The sequence below is a fragment of the Schistosoma haematobium genome, chromosome 3 (genome assembly GCF_000699445.3).
Source record: "Schistosoma haematobium chromosome 3, whole genome shotgun sequence".
Classification (NCBI taxonomy): domain Eukaryota; kingdom Metazoa; phylum Platyhelminthes; class Trematoda; order Strigeidida; family Schistosomatidae; genus Schistosoma; species Schistosoma haematobium.
Genome location: NC_067198.1, coordinates 16,755,800 through 16,770,400, shown reverse-complemented (window position 1 = coordinate 16,770,400; position 14,601 = coordinate 16,755,800). Strand labels below are relative to the sequence as shown.

General features: G+C 35.1%; 1 protein-coding gene across 1 annotated transcript in view; it reads right to left on the bottom strand.

Annotated features, from left to right (window-relative positions):
• Positions 1 to 4,262: 4,262 nt before the first annotated feature.
• IDH3B (Isocitrate dehydrogenase [NAD] subunit beta, mitochondrial) overlaps positions 4,263 to 14,601 on the bottom strand; it is a 60,376-nt gene continuing 50,037 nt past the window's right edge. The window contains exons 5-7 of the mRNA XM_051213158.1: positions 9,943 to 10,209; positions 7,950 to 8,181; positions 4,263 to 7,039 (exon numbers count right to left, since the gene is read on the bottom strand). Coding sequence (XP_051069104.1) covers positions 6,785 to 7,039; positions 7,950 to 8,181; positions 9,943 to 10,209 — 754 coding nt within the window. The 3' untranslated portion in view covers positions 4,263 to 6,784. The remainder of the gene's footprint in view (positions 7,040 to 7,949; positions 8,182 to 9,942; positions 10,210 to 14,601) is intronic.

Genomic DNA, 14,601 nt, shown 5'->3' with positions numbered 1-14,601 from the left:
AATATTGGATATCTATTTTCCGAGTATTCTCGTATTCACCTTTGAGGATTGTTTGGTTATGGTCCAATGCCACTACAAATCATAGAGTTCTTGAGAGATTTATGGAATTCCATATATTTTTCATTATTTATTCCTATAAATGTATCAAATTATAGTTAGAAAGTGATGATTTACACCTGAGAGTATTGTAACTAACTTATTGAATAAACAAATTTAAAAATCATTTTTCTGAATATACAATCATGACATTATTCTTTTAATGCCTCTTTATCACATTTTAAGAAAATTGTATTCAATATTCACGAATGTTAAGAATGATTCATTGTTTGTTTTTTTCGCTATTATTTGTTTACTGGCACCATAATGAAGTTGTTTTTATCACTTCCCTATAAATATGTATGAAATCCTCAAAAGTAATACAAATTCTTTTAAATTAAGTGTTTCTTCTGATTCATTAGAATTATAAATGGGCGTCAATTCAATACGTTACAGTTCTGCTCAACAAAGGAAATAGTTAACATGACTAAAAACAGAACAGCCGATATATTTGTATAAATGATAGTGAAAAACTATATATAACGGATATACTAGGAAAGAAAGAGAATGAAATTAAGAGATTAGATGTAAGAATATTAGAACTCGCCAACCAAGATTACTTTCAAAACCACGCCTCACATACTTCTCAACCACTTAAACCATTACAAGGCGACAACCTCATCAAACGATTTTTCATTTTGATTTGGTGACTTATGCATAACCTCAAAACCTTCCGATAGATCTGCAGTCAAATACTAAAAAGCATGATATACCTTCTAACTTTAAGTTCACGTCTTACTGATACAAATTACTACGAAGTAAAATTCTACAATGTGTACCTAATGGATTTTTTAACTAGTTTCTTTTTTTTATGATTCTATGAAAATGTATTGTTACTTGTCACCGCTATCTTTTCCATCCCTTTCGCAATTCACTATTATTTATAATCATGTCACCGACTTTTTACAAGCCATGCTTAATTTCCGCCTTTCAAGCATTTATCAATCTTCATATGAAGCTATTAAAAAACAATTTTTGATTGTAACATGACGGTTTTTATATTGATTTTTGATTCGATATCAGGTTCCCCACGTCAAATAGGTTATTTCCTTATCCTAACTCGCAAAAAGAGGTTATCTAATTATATTCCCAGCAGCAAATCCCCATCACCTACTCACTGAAATGAAATGTCTAAAGGCTTACCTGAGTGTTATTCTATCTGGTTCACCCTACCTACGTGGTCCTTGAAATCTCCCACTAGAGTTACTGTATATGGGCATGGGTAGTTGTTACAAAAAAGTGACGAAATTTCGTATTTCAGTTTTTATTTCTGTCTTGTGCGCAAGCAATTGTCGACTGAAGTAGCTTAGAGTGCAGTTTTGGGAGACCACGTATAACAAATGATAAATTCAAATCGTTAGTGTCAGATGGAATCAGAGAAGAAAAATTTATAACAAAGATACGAGAAAACGAAAAAAAGAGAAGGGAATTGAATGTTTTAGGTATGCCCCCAAGATGAACCAAAAAACGAACTTTAGCTAACTTCAGTTATTACATTGTTATCTATACATCCCATGGAATTAAGTGACGTGTACACCATTGAATAGGATGGCTTGAAAATTAGAACTAACATAAAGTAACACCAACCTTATGACGAAATAATGTCATCAACAGTTCCAACTGTGATAGGTTGACATTACGTATACTACACAAAAAATAACCAAGAATATAAAGATTTACATGTAGAAGAAACGTCTTGATAAAATCACAAACTAAAAGTCGTTGCGGTCGAATGAAACACTCAGTGTAATCGGTTTGAGAATTCATAAATCGTTAGTTGAAATTACTAAAAAATTTCAAGATGAGATGCAATATCTACCCAGTGTAACTTGTTTTCATTGATTCCACCATACAATGTCAGTTCATAGTGTAAACAATTTGAAAACCTAGTATTTTTGAATATAACATATCGTAGACTGATACCAATTGAAGTACTACTGATCCTTGGATATCTGTTTATCTTCATGATCCCATGAGATCAAATCTATGACCTATAGGTTTCAAAATAAGAATGGGACATTTAGACCACTGATTAAAGGTGATGTATTTCAGCTTCGCTCTTAACTTTTTCCAACTCGATAAAACCATACAAAACACATTTCAGAGAACTCTAAAATTGATGTATTTATTTTTATCATTTGTCTATTTATACAGGATAGTTTATTTTCTTCCGTATGAAAAGATAACCTATTGCCTTGAAAATAATATAACTAGTTTCAAAGATATAAATCAACTTATGCGGATGAAGATTTCCTATAGGTTTTGCCTACTTATGATAAATATCTGAATTATTCAAATAACAACATTGCACCATTATTGATGGATCATGATGATTAATATGAGATTTCAGTAATCAAATGCAGTAACATAGATTAGATGTATCAACTTGAAACTATCCAATTAAATGATTACAGTTGCTTAGAAAACTATTTTAATTTTACTAATGAACTATATCCAAGTTCCGATACTAGATTTTGAACTACACTTATTGACTGGAAACATGTGATAGCGTAATCGCATAATCTGTAAGTGAAAAAAGATTGTGCAAAAATATTTTCGTGATATGACACGTCCTTTTAACTTAAGCTTTTAATTTATCAAATATAAAAACTGGAATCTTTCATGTATTATTCTAGTTGAGGAGTAATTTCAAATTTTGGATACCTTGTTGATCACCGAATGCACGTGTTGAAGTTTCTATGTTATCCTTTTGTGATTTCTTGAATTATACTTATGAAAAATCACAAACTTAGGTAGGAAAAGATTATTTGTATTATAAACAGTTACCATAATGAATTTTTTGGTGAAAATATGGTTTTTTCAGCTGCTCATCTTTTCCTGATCTTTCAGCCTTTGATTAGCTTCCTTATGATTATCAATTGTTACTTTACTTTCCTTCACATCAAAATTCCATTCCCTAAGTATGATTATCGACCCGAGCCAGTTCGCAAGAAAAAAGGTATGCTCATTCATATTTTACTTCATTCACTATGGTACGTACATTCTCTTCATAATTCAATATTTTCAGTATAAATGGTATGTACAATGATTATTGGTTTAATGATAATGTGTTTCGAACTTTATTATCAACAGTGTCATCATCAGAAATAATAAAGAATGACTGTAGACTAGTAGTGTTGATAAACATCATCTGATATCTTCAAGGACAACATAGCGTTGTTGGAGCAACCCACTAAAATTACAATGTTGTATATTACTTTAGATTTTACCAGATGATATTTGAAGAAAAAAAATTAAATCTTCCAGTTGTTATTGGTTAACACAACAATCTGCTTTCATAATAAAAACGCATACCTACGTCATATCTAGATTTTATTGACCTAGATTTTGTCCAAATGTAAAATCACGAAGAGTAATACATGTGGGAATAAGTGAACCCGATTACGACTGCCAGTTAAAAATAAATTTCTCACAGTGCACATTACATTAACGTGATTTTATTACCTCTGTTATTACTATTACTACCCCAAGTACTGATAATTAGATTTAAAAGTTCGCTTGTTCAGTGTTACTCATCATCATTCAGAGATATAAAGCTTTTTAAATTAATGGTGAAGATTTGTAGCTCAACAAGATGCTTTTAGTAACATTCCATTCTCCGCATGAGGTAGGAGCTCATGATTCTGGACAGAACGATGGTGACATCGCCCCAATTAAATCATCTAGTTCAAAGAAAACAACACAAACAGAATGCTGTTTCGAAGCTGAATATTATAGCTTCTATCGGATACATAAAATGTGGTTAGCAGTGGTATCTAGAATACGAGTTCCGCTATATTTGGGACTCCACAGTTGGATGCACCTTAATTCTAAAGTTAGTGTTCACAAAGACTGGTCAAAACTCACTCAAAATATAAACCGCGAGATAATTAGAAATATTACAAATTGGATGAATATTATGGTACTAATCGTCCCATGATCACCTAGTCACTCACTACTATATTTGCAACATAAAAACAATGTTGGTAACGGTACATAACATTTAAAACAAAATAAATCTCATTTACAGTAAAATAAAAAATATACATAGTAGAATATCACATTGGAAAATACATATTCAGTGAACAATTAGCTTAACCGCTTGTTAATAACATTTAATATATGAAATTATTTGTTACAAATCTAGACACTACTAAAATTGATATCAGCGATTATTTCATAAAATCTTCATTTTACCAAATAAGAGCGAATTAAAATTGATCCTACTACTGTCAGTGTACTAGTTATTACAAACTTTAGGAACTGATTAATTTCATTTGGTGAGATTACTACACAAACACCTATTTGAGAAATTTTGTTTATTTTACAATACAGTTTAGTCGTATACATTTAGGTATGTGTCATAATCGAAGTGACTTAATACAATACTGAAATGATTTGGTCGAAATGACATCGCTAACAGAACAGATCTTTAAAACGTAATATAGAAGAATACAGACTCTCTAGCTGATTTACAGAGTGTGTGAAAATCTACTGACAAACTAAAGCGGCTGTGTTTTCATGACATTCAACCGCTATAGCATAACTTAGCTAATTAACAGACTACTGGTAATTAATTAAAGGAAACGATAAGAATCATAAGGATATTTACATTGAATTTTATGAAGCATAGTGTTCTAACAAATAAATATTCACATTATTTTGTCAGGTCAACTATTATAAGATAACTCAACCACATGAGACTCCCCTTATAAGGTCTGCTTAAGTTATCGTTTTCAATTATATAAACGCTAACAGCGTTTCCATATCGTAAATCGGAACAATTAGTATGGTGTAAGGAAATGGTATGTTTATATAGATAAAATTTAATGTGGTGCATATTAATGACTGTAATTGTAATTCATCACACAGTAAACGGACTAGATACAGCAAAAACTCAAAAGTAATCAGTCTTAGTGCATTCGATTGTTACAGATTATCTTGTGGTGGTCGGTATTCAAAATAATCCTTAAACTTCGTATACAGCTCGTCTTGTTTACCGTTCTATATAACGCCCCAACGGTATATTAATCAGAAGGCGAATACGAAACGTTGATTACGTTTATCACGAGACCACACACATATATCCAAATGTGCAGATGCGTTAAACGAGCATAGATTTGTGCCAAAAGGCAAGCATGCGATCGAGCGAATATGAGTAAGCGATTACAATCAAGCGAGCGAGAGCCAGAGCGAGACGAGAGAGAGTAATGAATATGAATAACATGGACATATATATACCTAGTGAAATGAATGAGTCATCGAACCAAATAAGCGGTTAGTAGTAAGACTAGCAGAGTGAATAAATGCGTAGGCAGTAAGCAATATTCAAGCATACGTATTTCATACAAACACAAAATAATAAGGGTACAATAAATTGTTATAGTGCGGATGACTTTGTCCGCTAAATAAGTTAGTGAAAGAGCTTAACTGAGTTAAATGAGAATAAACTCAATTGCACATGAGTCGCTATAATCTACTATATTAGCATACTGTAATTTCACCAAATAAAAATACACCAAGTCAGTTTATTTTTGTAGGTGAAATATCTACGTCCCAAATCTTATATACAGCTTTCCCACTATAAGAAATTACAGAATTTTAACTGATTCCCATAGATAGTTCGTGACTGATCTCCAGAAGTCATACAGAAAAGCCAGTGAACTTAGCCACGTCAAAAGTAACAGTTATCTCTGATGACAATAGTTACAGATCTCAATGCACAAGTTGACTGGGATTGAAGATGTGAATCATTAGATTTTGCCTCAGTGATCGATATGTATTGTCCATACTGAGACCTGAAAGTTCTGAGCATGATAACAGAGAGGGTTGCGGGTGTTTGTTCTTAACGAGTCCCAAAGTAGGGTTCGACAGAAGTTCAATGGTCAGCAGTTTTCTTATAAAAATGTGGTAATCATGTCACAAACTAATCACTAGATGATCATTAAGTGGATGATCGTTTACTAGTGCAAACATTTTGCCAGATATGGGATTAGAATTCTCCAACTCCTTTAGTGAACAATTATCCTTATTATAAGCTGTTACAACAAATTAACCACAGGTTGCCACTAAAATTCTGGAAGTTCTATCAATAAAAAGAGTAACTAGCGAGTAATGAGCTTCAAAGATTTAATTTACATGGAAATAACTTATTGGAACCATTTATTAGGAGCTTCCTGGTCCTTTTACCACCAATTAGCTCAACTGATATCCTATTTTTAGCATTAAATCTCCCACAAATTCATGAATTTAATAATCATAAACACAATTTCTCAAACTATTGCAAGTATATCCATTTGTAAAAGGATATATATATGAAACAAGCTTTAAAATAATGGGGAATGAAAGGCTATTGATTTCGGATCAACTATGAGTGAGAATGATCCAACTTGAATGAAGAAAGTTAGATTAATTTCAGTTCAATAGAATAACGACACTGTCTTGAAAATAAAGAATTCGTAAATGCGTAGTTATTTACAAGCATAACATTTTAACATGGATCAGTGACTTATTTTACTATCATTAATAATAGTAATAATCTACTGACTGTTTGATACACAATACAAAGGAACTAGAATACTAGTCATAAGTTAGAATTAGATTCAAACTTATGACTACTATACAAAAAGCATATGTCTAATAGATAACTGTTTAAGTTAAAAGTTAAAGTAGTCTTTGTATGATATAATTAAGAAATATGAGCTTGTTCTATCATTGCTTCTGTAAACTGAGTTGTAGATGAACAACCACCGATATCAGAAGTTAATGCTTTCTTAGATTTAATAATTTTAAGTAAAGCTGTTTCAATTTTATTGGCATAACTTTCTAAATTGATATGACGTAATAAATTTGAGCTGGCTAATAGAATCGCTGTTGGATTAGCCATATTTTTGCCTGATGCCACATTGAATGAATGTCTAGTGCCCGGTTCAAAAACAGCAAACTAAGAAAACAACAAAGAGGAATAAGATTTTAAAATGAAATAAGTCACTGAAAATATTCGAATATTGTTAAACTCTAAGTTTTGAATTCATAATTAATATTATTCAAAGAAATCCACTAAAATACTACGCAGCATTGGCTTCATTTTCGAAATAATATAAAGAATATAAAATAAATATTGTAACTATTCTATTCTAATATTTGGATTCCTATTAACGATATATTTTACGCCCGTACAAAGTGAATTCCATATTCAATGGTTCAATAGGTAAACAAACAAATTGTAATGACTACTAACTAATATATTTATGTAAAACGTACAGTTCATTCGACGAACTATGAATACGCTGTCATCGCTCTTCTCCTATGAGCATACTTATCAATAAAGTCTAATAATAAATGTTAATCAATCAAATACCAAACCTTGAGTACATATAGCTGTTTTATTTGAGTAAATACGTTTTCTTGTATACGCACTATTTCACTTGTAGTTGAACTAAATCTTAATTTTACTCTAGAAAAGTCACATACTCTACAAAATCCTTAGCAAATATAAACTGTTAGGTTTGAGCTCATAATAATAATCTTTACGTGCAATACACCTCCTTGGTCAACGAAATATCTTGATGGTTGAAAATAATTGAGCAGAACCCAAAGGGTTCAACTTTTATAAACATTAAAATCTATTCCACAGATACCAGATAAATTTAGGTTAACAAATTACAATCATGTTGCTGAATAAATTGTATACAAGTCCCAAAGTATGTGGGAATTCACTTTCAGAGTACCATATCATCACCATTTAAAAGTATAAAATATAGATGACGGCTTCGAAATATATTTCCAACTACCATAGTGACTAGCACCAGCAAATCACATAAAATGAATAAGTATTTGAAACTCAAACTAACTTCATGACTATATGATACACCCGGTACAACCCCAGCACCACCAACCAAACCAGCAGCAAGATTATCAACAATGTTACCATATAGGTTTGGCATAACCATCACATCAAATTGTTCAGGATTACTGACCAGTTGCATACAACAATTATCTATAATCATTGAATTAAACTGAATATGTGGATAAAGTTTGGCCATATTTTGGCAAGTTTCGAGAAATAAACCATCACTTAATTTCCTGAATAAAAAAATTAACAAAAGAATATTGAAAATACGGTAGCAATATATTTAATGGACTTTTGTTTAGATAAATACTGAAATTAAAAATACAAGTACGTTTAAAAATGTATATCACAAAGGTATGCTATCCACTAAACCCTGTTTGCCTCACTTTAGACTTCCATGTTTAATAACTGTAGAACCCTTCAGACCAACAGACTGAAACAGGTGAATCACTTAAGAAACCGCTACCTCGCCAGTGGAGCCCACCGTAAGATTTTAGCTGACAAGACAGTGTATATATGTCCTTATGGTACACAATGACCTAAATAAATACATATGGTATTCTTTCTCTCATAATCCTTAAATCTGTTTGGACTACTAAATTGGGTATTAGGTTTTATAAACCCTTTTGACGAAGTCTATGTGTTCTTGTGTCCGTTTTGTCTAATTGTGAGGACTTAGAGTTAGTAGTCCACCTTTTGTTTCGGTCGTCACTATGAGCCTAGACTAGTGTCTGATAAAACAACTTTAGCTATCAGCTCGACTTATTGATAAGAAGAACTTGTCAGTTCCTGAATCAAAGTACTAAGGTAGTTGAACGTATCGACCGATTTACTTATCTTGTTACGAGTTCAGAAGGCTCTGTTGGCTTTTCCCAACTTGTATCACTTGTGGAGTAAGTAAAATGTCACTCTCTCAACCAAAGAATGAGTTTACTATGCAATAGTTCGCACCGTTCCACTTTATGGATATGGGACGTAGCTACTAAGAACAGAGGATAGCCGTAATTCACTAGTATTCGATCATAGATGCCTTCGAAATATTGGTCGTATATTTTGGGACCACTGAGGAAGCAATACCTGGATTAAGAATAGGGTATTACATAAGTGTAAAAAAGAGCAATAGACGGAGGAAATCTTTATTTATTGTAAGAGGTTACAAAGCGTCTAGATAATACATATTCACAGCATTTTTCGGTGTTCTTTAGTCTCAACTATCTTCTCATTTGGTCTACGTGGGTTTCGCCTACGCCGTGCTTTCGCTGTACTGAAACTCTTCACTCCATCCGACAACATTGACGCTACCTTCCACAACATAATATTTACGAGCAATCTTGTGAGTAGCATCCACTACATAATGATAGCAAATCGATTGGTGACGTAGTATATCTTCGTCAACTTAAGCGGTTGGGATATGAGTTACATACGCCTAATCATTCCCTAACCTCGACGGATGTTGTTTGGTGTAGCAGTAAACTGGAAGAAAAACAGGGGCAGCCAAACCGAAACATGGTATCCGTCCACGAAGTCAATGACAACTGGACTGAGCCATACTAATAAATGTAAACTACCTGGTTGGGGTCTGCGTGACAAACGCAACCAGTAGTTAGAGACTTAGAAGGGCGTGGCTCAAAATCATTTGCAATCGCCCAAATGCATCCAATCTTTGTATTCTCTCAAACTCTGAAATTTTAAATTCCTCATAACCTTTTTCACAAATTTATGTCTTCTTAAACTGTATCTTCGATGTCTAATCTTTTCTACTACCACTGAGATCGTTACTACCTCTACTACTCTCGGATTTGGCGTATTAAGATACATCTTCCAATTGTTCATAACGAGGAATAATAGTAATATATTTTAAAATATAACACTTATCACCTTATCTTTGTATATCGTTTACAAAAAATAAGGTATAAGTGCACGGTTTGAACACTGACCACTTAATACTGTCAAAGCATTTGGAAGTAAATACATAAATATAAATGAAAACTTACATAATGTTAGCTTTATGAACAGCAGTAACTTTCCTACGCTTATTGCGGACAGCATAATCAAACGCAAATTTTGCGATTCGTTCAGAGTTACTTCGTGTTATAATTTTTAAGGACTCAATTACGCCCTTAACAGATTCATGTTCCAGTGACGAATACTCTCCTTCTATCTGTTCACGTATGATGACTAAATCAAGATTTTGATGAAAGCTTGGGATCCCTTTCAACGTACGAATGTGAACAACGTTGGCAAACAGATCCAAAGCTCGTCTACAACAAATAAACAAAACAACAAAAAGTACGATTTATCACCAAAGTAGACACTCTCGAAAAGAATGCTTTGTAAAAATGCATCAGCTATCATATGAAATGTACAAATATTTATGGATGAAACTGCAAATATTCAGAACATTTGAAAACACGAAAACATTTTCTTCCTATTTCTTATTATCATGTGTAGTCAGTATAGACAACAAACCACCTTAAAACAATAAGTTTTTTTCCCAATAATTCCTTGGTGTAGAAGTTGAAGAGAAAAAAATTATTTTCACTTACACATGTTACTTTTGCTTAATTAACTACTACCAAATGCCTGAAAAGCGACATTCTAAATTAACACACAAATAGTGATTAAAGTGTCGTGTATTCTATTAAAATATATGTTATAAATCGCTTTTCTTACGGTAATGACCCAGCTATTCCTATTGCTTAGTATTCTCGGACACCGATTCACTCGACAAGTCCCCAAATCAAAACACGGTTGAACAGGAAGAGATTATATTCCAAATAACAAGGTTAGATGGAAGTCAGAAGCACAATAGAGAAAACGTCAGTATATTTATAGTTTTCTACATGAGAAGATTCTAGAGTGTTCTCCAACTATCGACTAGTGCTGATTGGATAAGAATTAGCCAATCAGCGTGCACCAAAGCAATCGTGAATTGAGCATGCTTTAATCTAGTCTATATCCCGCTAACACCTCCCCTTTGAGCAGATTCGTAGGATCTGGTGCTAGGGTCGAACTGCAACCGAGTGACTGGCCTGTGCTTTCGATTAGTCCATCGTCTAGGCAATAGAGAAGTATCACTCTTTTCTTGCACAGAAACTGATGTGTCTATTCCCGGCGTTTTGATTTCAAAGGTGTCTAGCAGAACATCAAGAGGTAATCGATATTGAATCTTGTTGCTGGCTATCGAAGTTGCTTTCAATTGGTTAGCATGACGTACCCAAACTTCCGAGCCAACTGACACCTCGTAAACCACACTCCCCTTCTTTTTCAAGATCCGACCAGCTGTCCATGTAGGATGTTTCCCACGATAGTCCATAGCAAGCACTTTTTGTCCCACCGTGAACAATCGTCTTTGTGCCCCATGATGTCGGTTGGACTGATTCTCCATCGATAGGTTTCGTTGGGGTTCAATAGCTGGCGTAGGACGGATGACATCGGAATGTGTTCGTATCTTTCTTTTCAGTTTTCCTAGTAACCTTTCACCTGTCTTCTTTGGAAGTACTGGGGTGTCCAATGATGAACACGATACGTTACAGACACTGTTAATTGGTACATCCATTATTCCAAGTTTGTCTAACATATCTAGACCAAGAAGATCAAGGTTCGGCCGTTCTGTTAGGTAACATATTCCTGTACAGTTAGTTCCATTGAAGGAAAATTCACACTGTAATTCACCAACCAGTTTTAGCACACCACCTGATGCGTTTTTAGCCCTTTTCTTAGATGGCTTCATTGGCGGTTTACCCAGCAAGTTATACGTTTCTCTAGACACTAACGTGATATCTGATGCCGTGTCAATTTGAAGACGAGCTGATATGCCGTTTATCTGGATGGTAACATACTTTCTCTGAATGTCATAGTTTGTTTGAAAGGCAGCTACCAGAGAAAGAGATTTAGACTCGGCTGATTTCACATGTCGAGGACGTTTATGCTTCTTCTTAGGCTGAGACGTACGCTTCGGTGGACAGTGACCTTCTTTATGTCCACGTTTGTTGCACTCCTGACATTTATGCTTCTTGAATGGACAGAATCGTGCATAATGCCAATCACCGCATAACCAGCATGCAGTCCTTGGTTTGTTACGAGTTGTTAAAGGCTTCTGAACTTTTAACCTAGTAATAGTATTTACACTACCGCAGGTTAAATTAGGATTTACCCGTTCAATCAACTCGTTGTCGTGTCTGATGCTTTGTAGACGCTTACACTCATCTGTCAATGTTCTGAGTGTGACGTTTGGGTCTTGATCCAGTCGAGCTAAAAGTCTCGTCCTGATCTCAGCATCTTGTGGTGACTGAAGAGCTTTGATGAATATTAAGCATTTAAATTGGTCATCAGTCAACGAGCGTAACTTGAAACGTTCACATTCTCTGTTGACAATGTCTGCTAGAACACCATACTCATCAGCTTCGCGTTTCACCAAATTTAGACACCGATATCGAATACTAAACAACGAGGATGACTCGCCGAATATCTCTGACAACTGAAATACCGTCTCCTCGAAACTGAGCTCTCGAGGTAACTTTGGCAATATATGGTCAGCAAAACGTGCATGTTCACTGCTTCCCAACTTACGTACCAACAATCGGGTCTTCCACGCATCGTCTTGGTTACAGAATTCTGTTCTAAATGTATTTTCCCAACGTCTGAACCACGTGAGAAAAGTATTTCCACTTTCAGGATCATAGATGAATTCTGGGATGCTGCTAGCAACTGCATCACAAGACGAACTTGAAATAGCGTGTGAACTCGAGCTGTGGATGTTGAGCTGTTGAGTCAGAGTCTCCAACAACCGCATTTGTGCATCAAGTTGTGCTTGCTGTTGTTGTAGTATTCGGTTAAGCTGGTCATCTGATATGGGCATCTTGAATTTGTTTTCCTTTTTCCCCGTCGCCACTGTTATAATCTCTTTCTTCTTACGGTTATGACCCAGCTATTCCTATTGCTTAGTATTCTCGGACACCGATTCACTCGACAAGTCCCCAAATCAAAACACGGTTGAACAGGAAGAGATTATATTCCAAATAACAAGGTTAGATGGAAGTCAGAAGCACAATAGAGAAAACGTCAGTATATTTATAGTTTTCTACATGAGAAGATTCTAGAGTGTTCTCCAACTATCGACTAGTGCTGATTGGATAAGAATTAGCCAATCAGCGTGCACCAAAGCAATCGTGAATTGAGCATGCTTTAATCTAGTCTATGTCCCGCTAACACCTCCCCTTTGAGCAGATTCGTAGGATCTGGTGCTAGGGTCGAACTGCAACCGAGTGACTGGCCTGTGCTTTCGATTAGTCCATCGTCTAGGCAATAGAGAAGTATCACTCTTTTCTTGCACAGAAACTGATGTGTCTATTCCCGGCGTTTTGATTTCAAAGGTGTCTAGCAGAACATCAAGAGGTAATCGATATTGAATCTTGTTGCTGGCTATCGAAGTTGCTTTCAATTGGTTAGCATGACGTACCCAAACTTCCGAGCCAACTGACACCTCGTAAACCACACTCCCCTTCTTTTTCAAGATCCGACCAGCTGTCCATGTAGGATGTTTCCCACGATAGTCCATAGCAAGCACTTTTTGTCCCACCGTGAACAATCGTCTTTGTGCCCCATGATGTCGGTTGGACTGATTCTCCATCGATAGGTTTCGTTGGGGTTCAATAGCTGGCGTAGGACGGATGACATCGGAATGTGTTCGTATCTTTCTTTTCAGTTTTCCTAGTAACCTTTCACCTGTCTTCTTTGGAAGTACTGGGGTGTCCAATGATGAACACGATACGTTACAGACACTGTTAATTGGTACATCCATTATTCCAAGTTTGTCTAACATATCTAGACCAAGAAGATCAAGGTTCGGCCGTTCTGTTAGGTAACATATTCCTGTACAGTTAGTTCCATTGAAGGAAAATTCACACTGTAATTCACCAACCAGTTTTAGCACACCACCTGATGCGTTTTTAGCCCTTTTCTTAGATGGCTTCATTGGCGGTTTACCCAGCAAGTTATACGTTTCTCTAGACACTAACGTGATATCTGATGCCGTGTCAATTTGAAGACGAGCTGATATGCCGTTTATCTGGATGGTAACATACTTTCTCTGAATGTCATAGTTTGTTTGAAAGGCAGCTACCAGAGAAAGAGATTTAGACTCGGCTGATTTCACATGTCGAGGACGTTTATGCTTCTTCTTAGGCTGAGACGTACGCTTCGGTGGACAGTGACCTTCTTTATGTCCACGTTTGTTGCACTCCTGACATTTATGCTTCTTGAATGGACAGAATCGTGCATAATGCCAATCACCGCATAACCAGCATGCAGTCCTTGGTTTGTTACGAGTTGTTAAAGGCTTCTGAACTTTTAACCTAGTAATAGTATTTACACTACCGCAGGTTAAATTAGGATTTACCCGTTCAATCAACTCGTTGTCGTGTCTGATGCTTTGTAGACGCTTACACTCATCTGTCAATGTTCTGAGTGTGACGTTTGGGTCTTGATCCAGTCGAGCTAAAAGTCTCGTCCTGATCTCAGCATCTTGTGGTGACTGAAGAGCTTTGATGAATATTAAGCATTTAAATTGGTCATCAGTCAACGAGCGTAACTTGAAACGTTCACATTCTCTGTTGACAATGTCTGCTAGAACACCATACTCATCAGCTTCG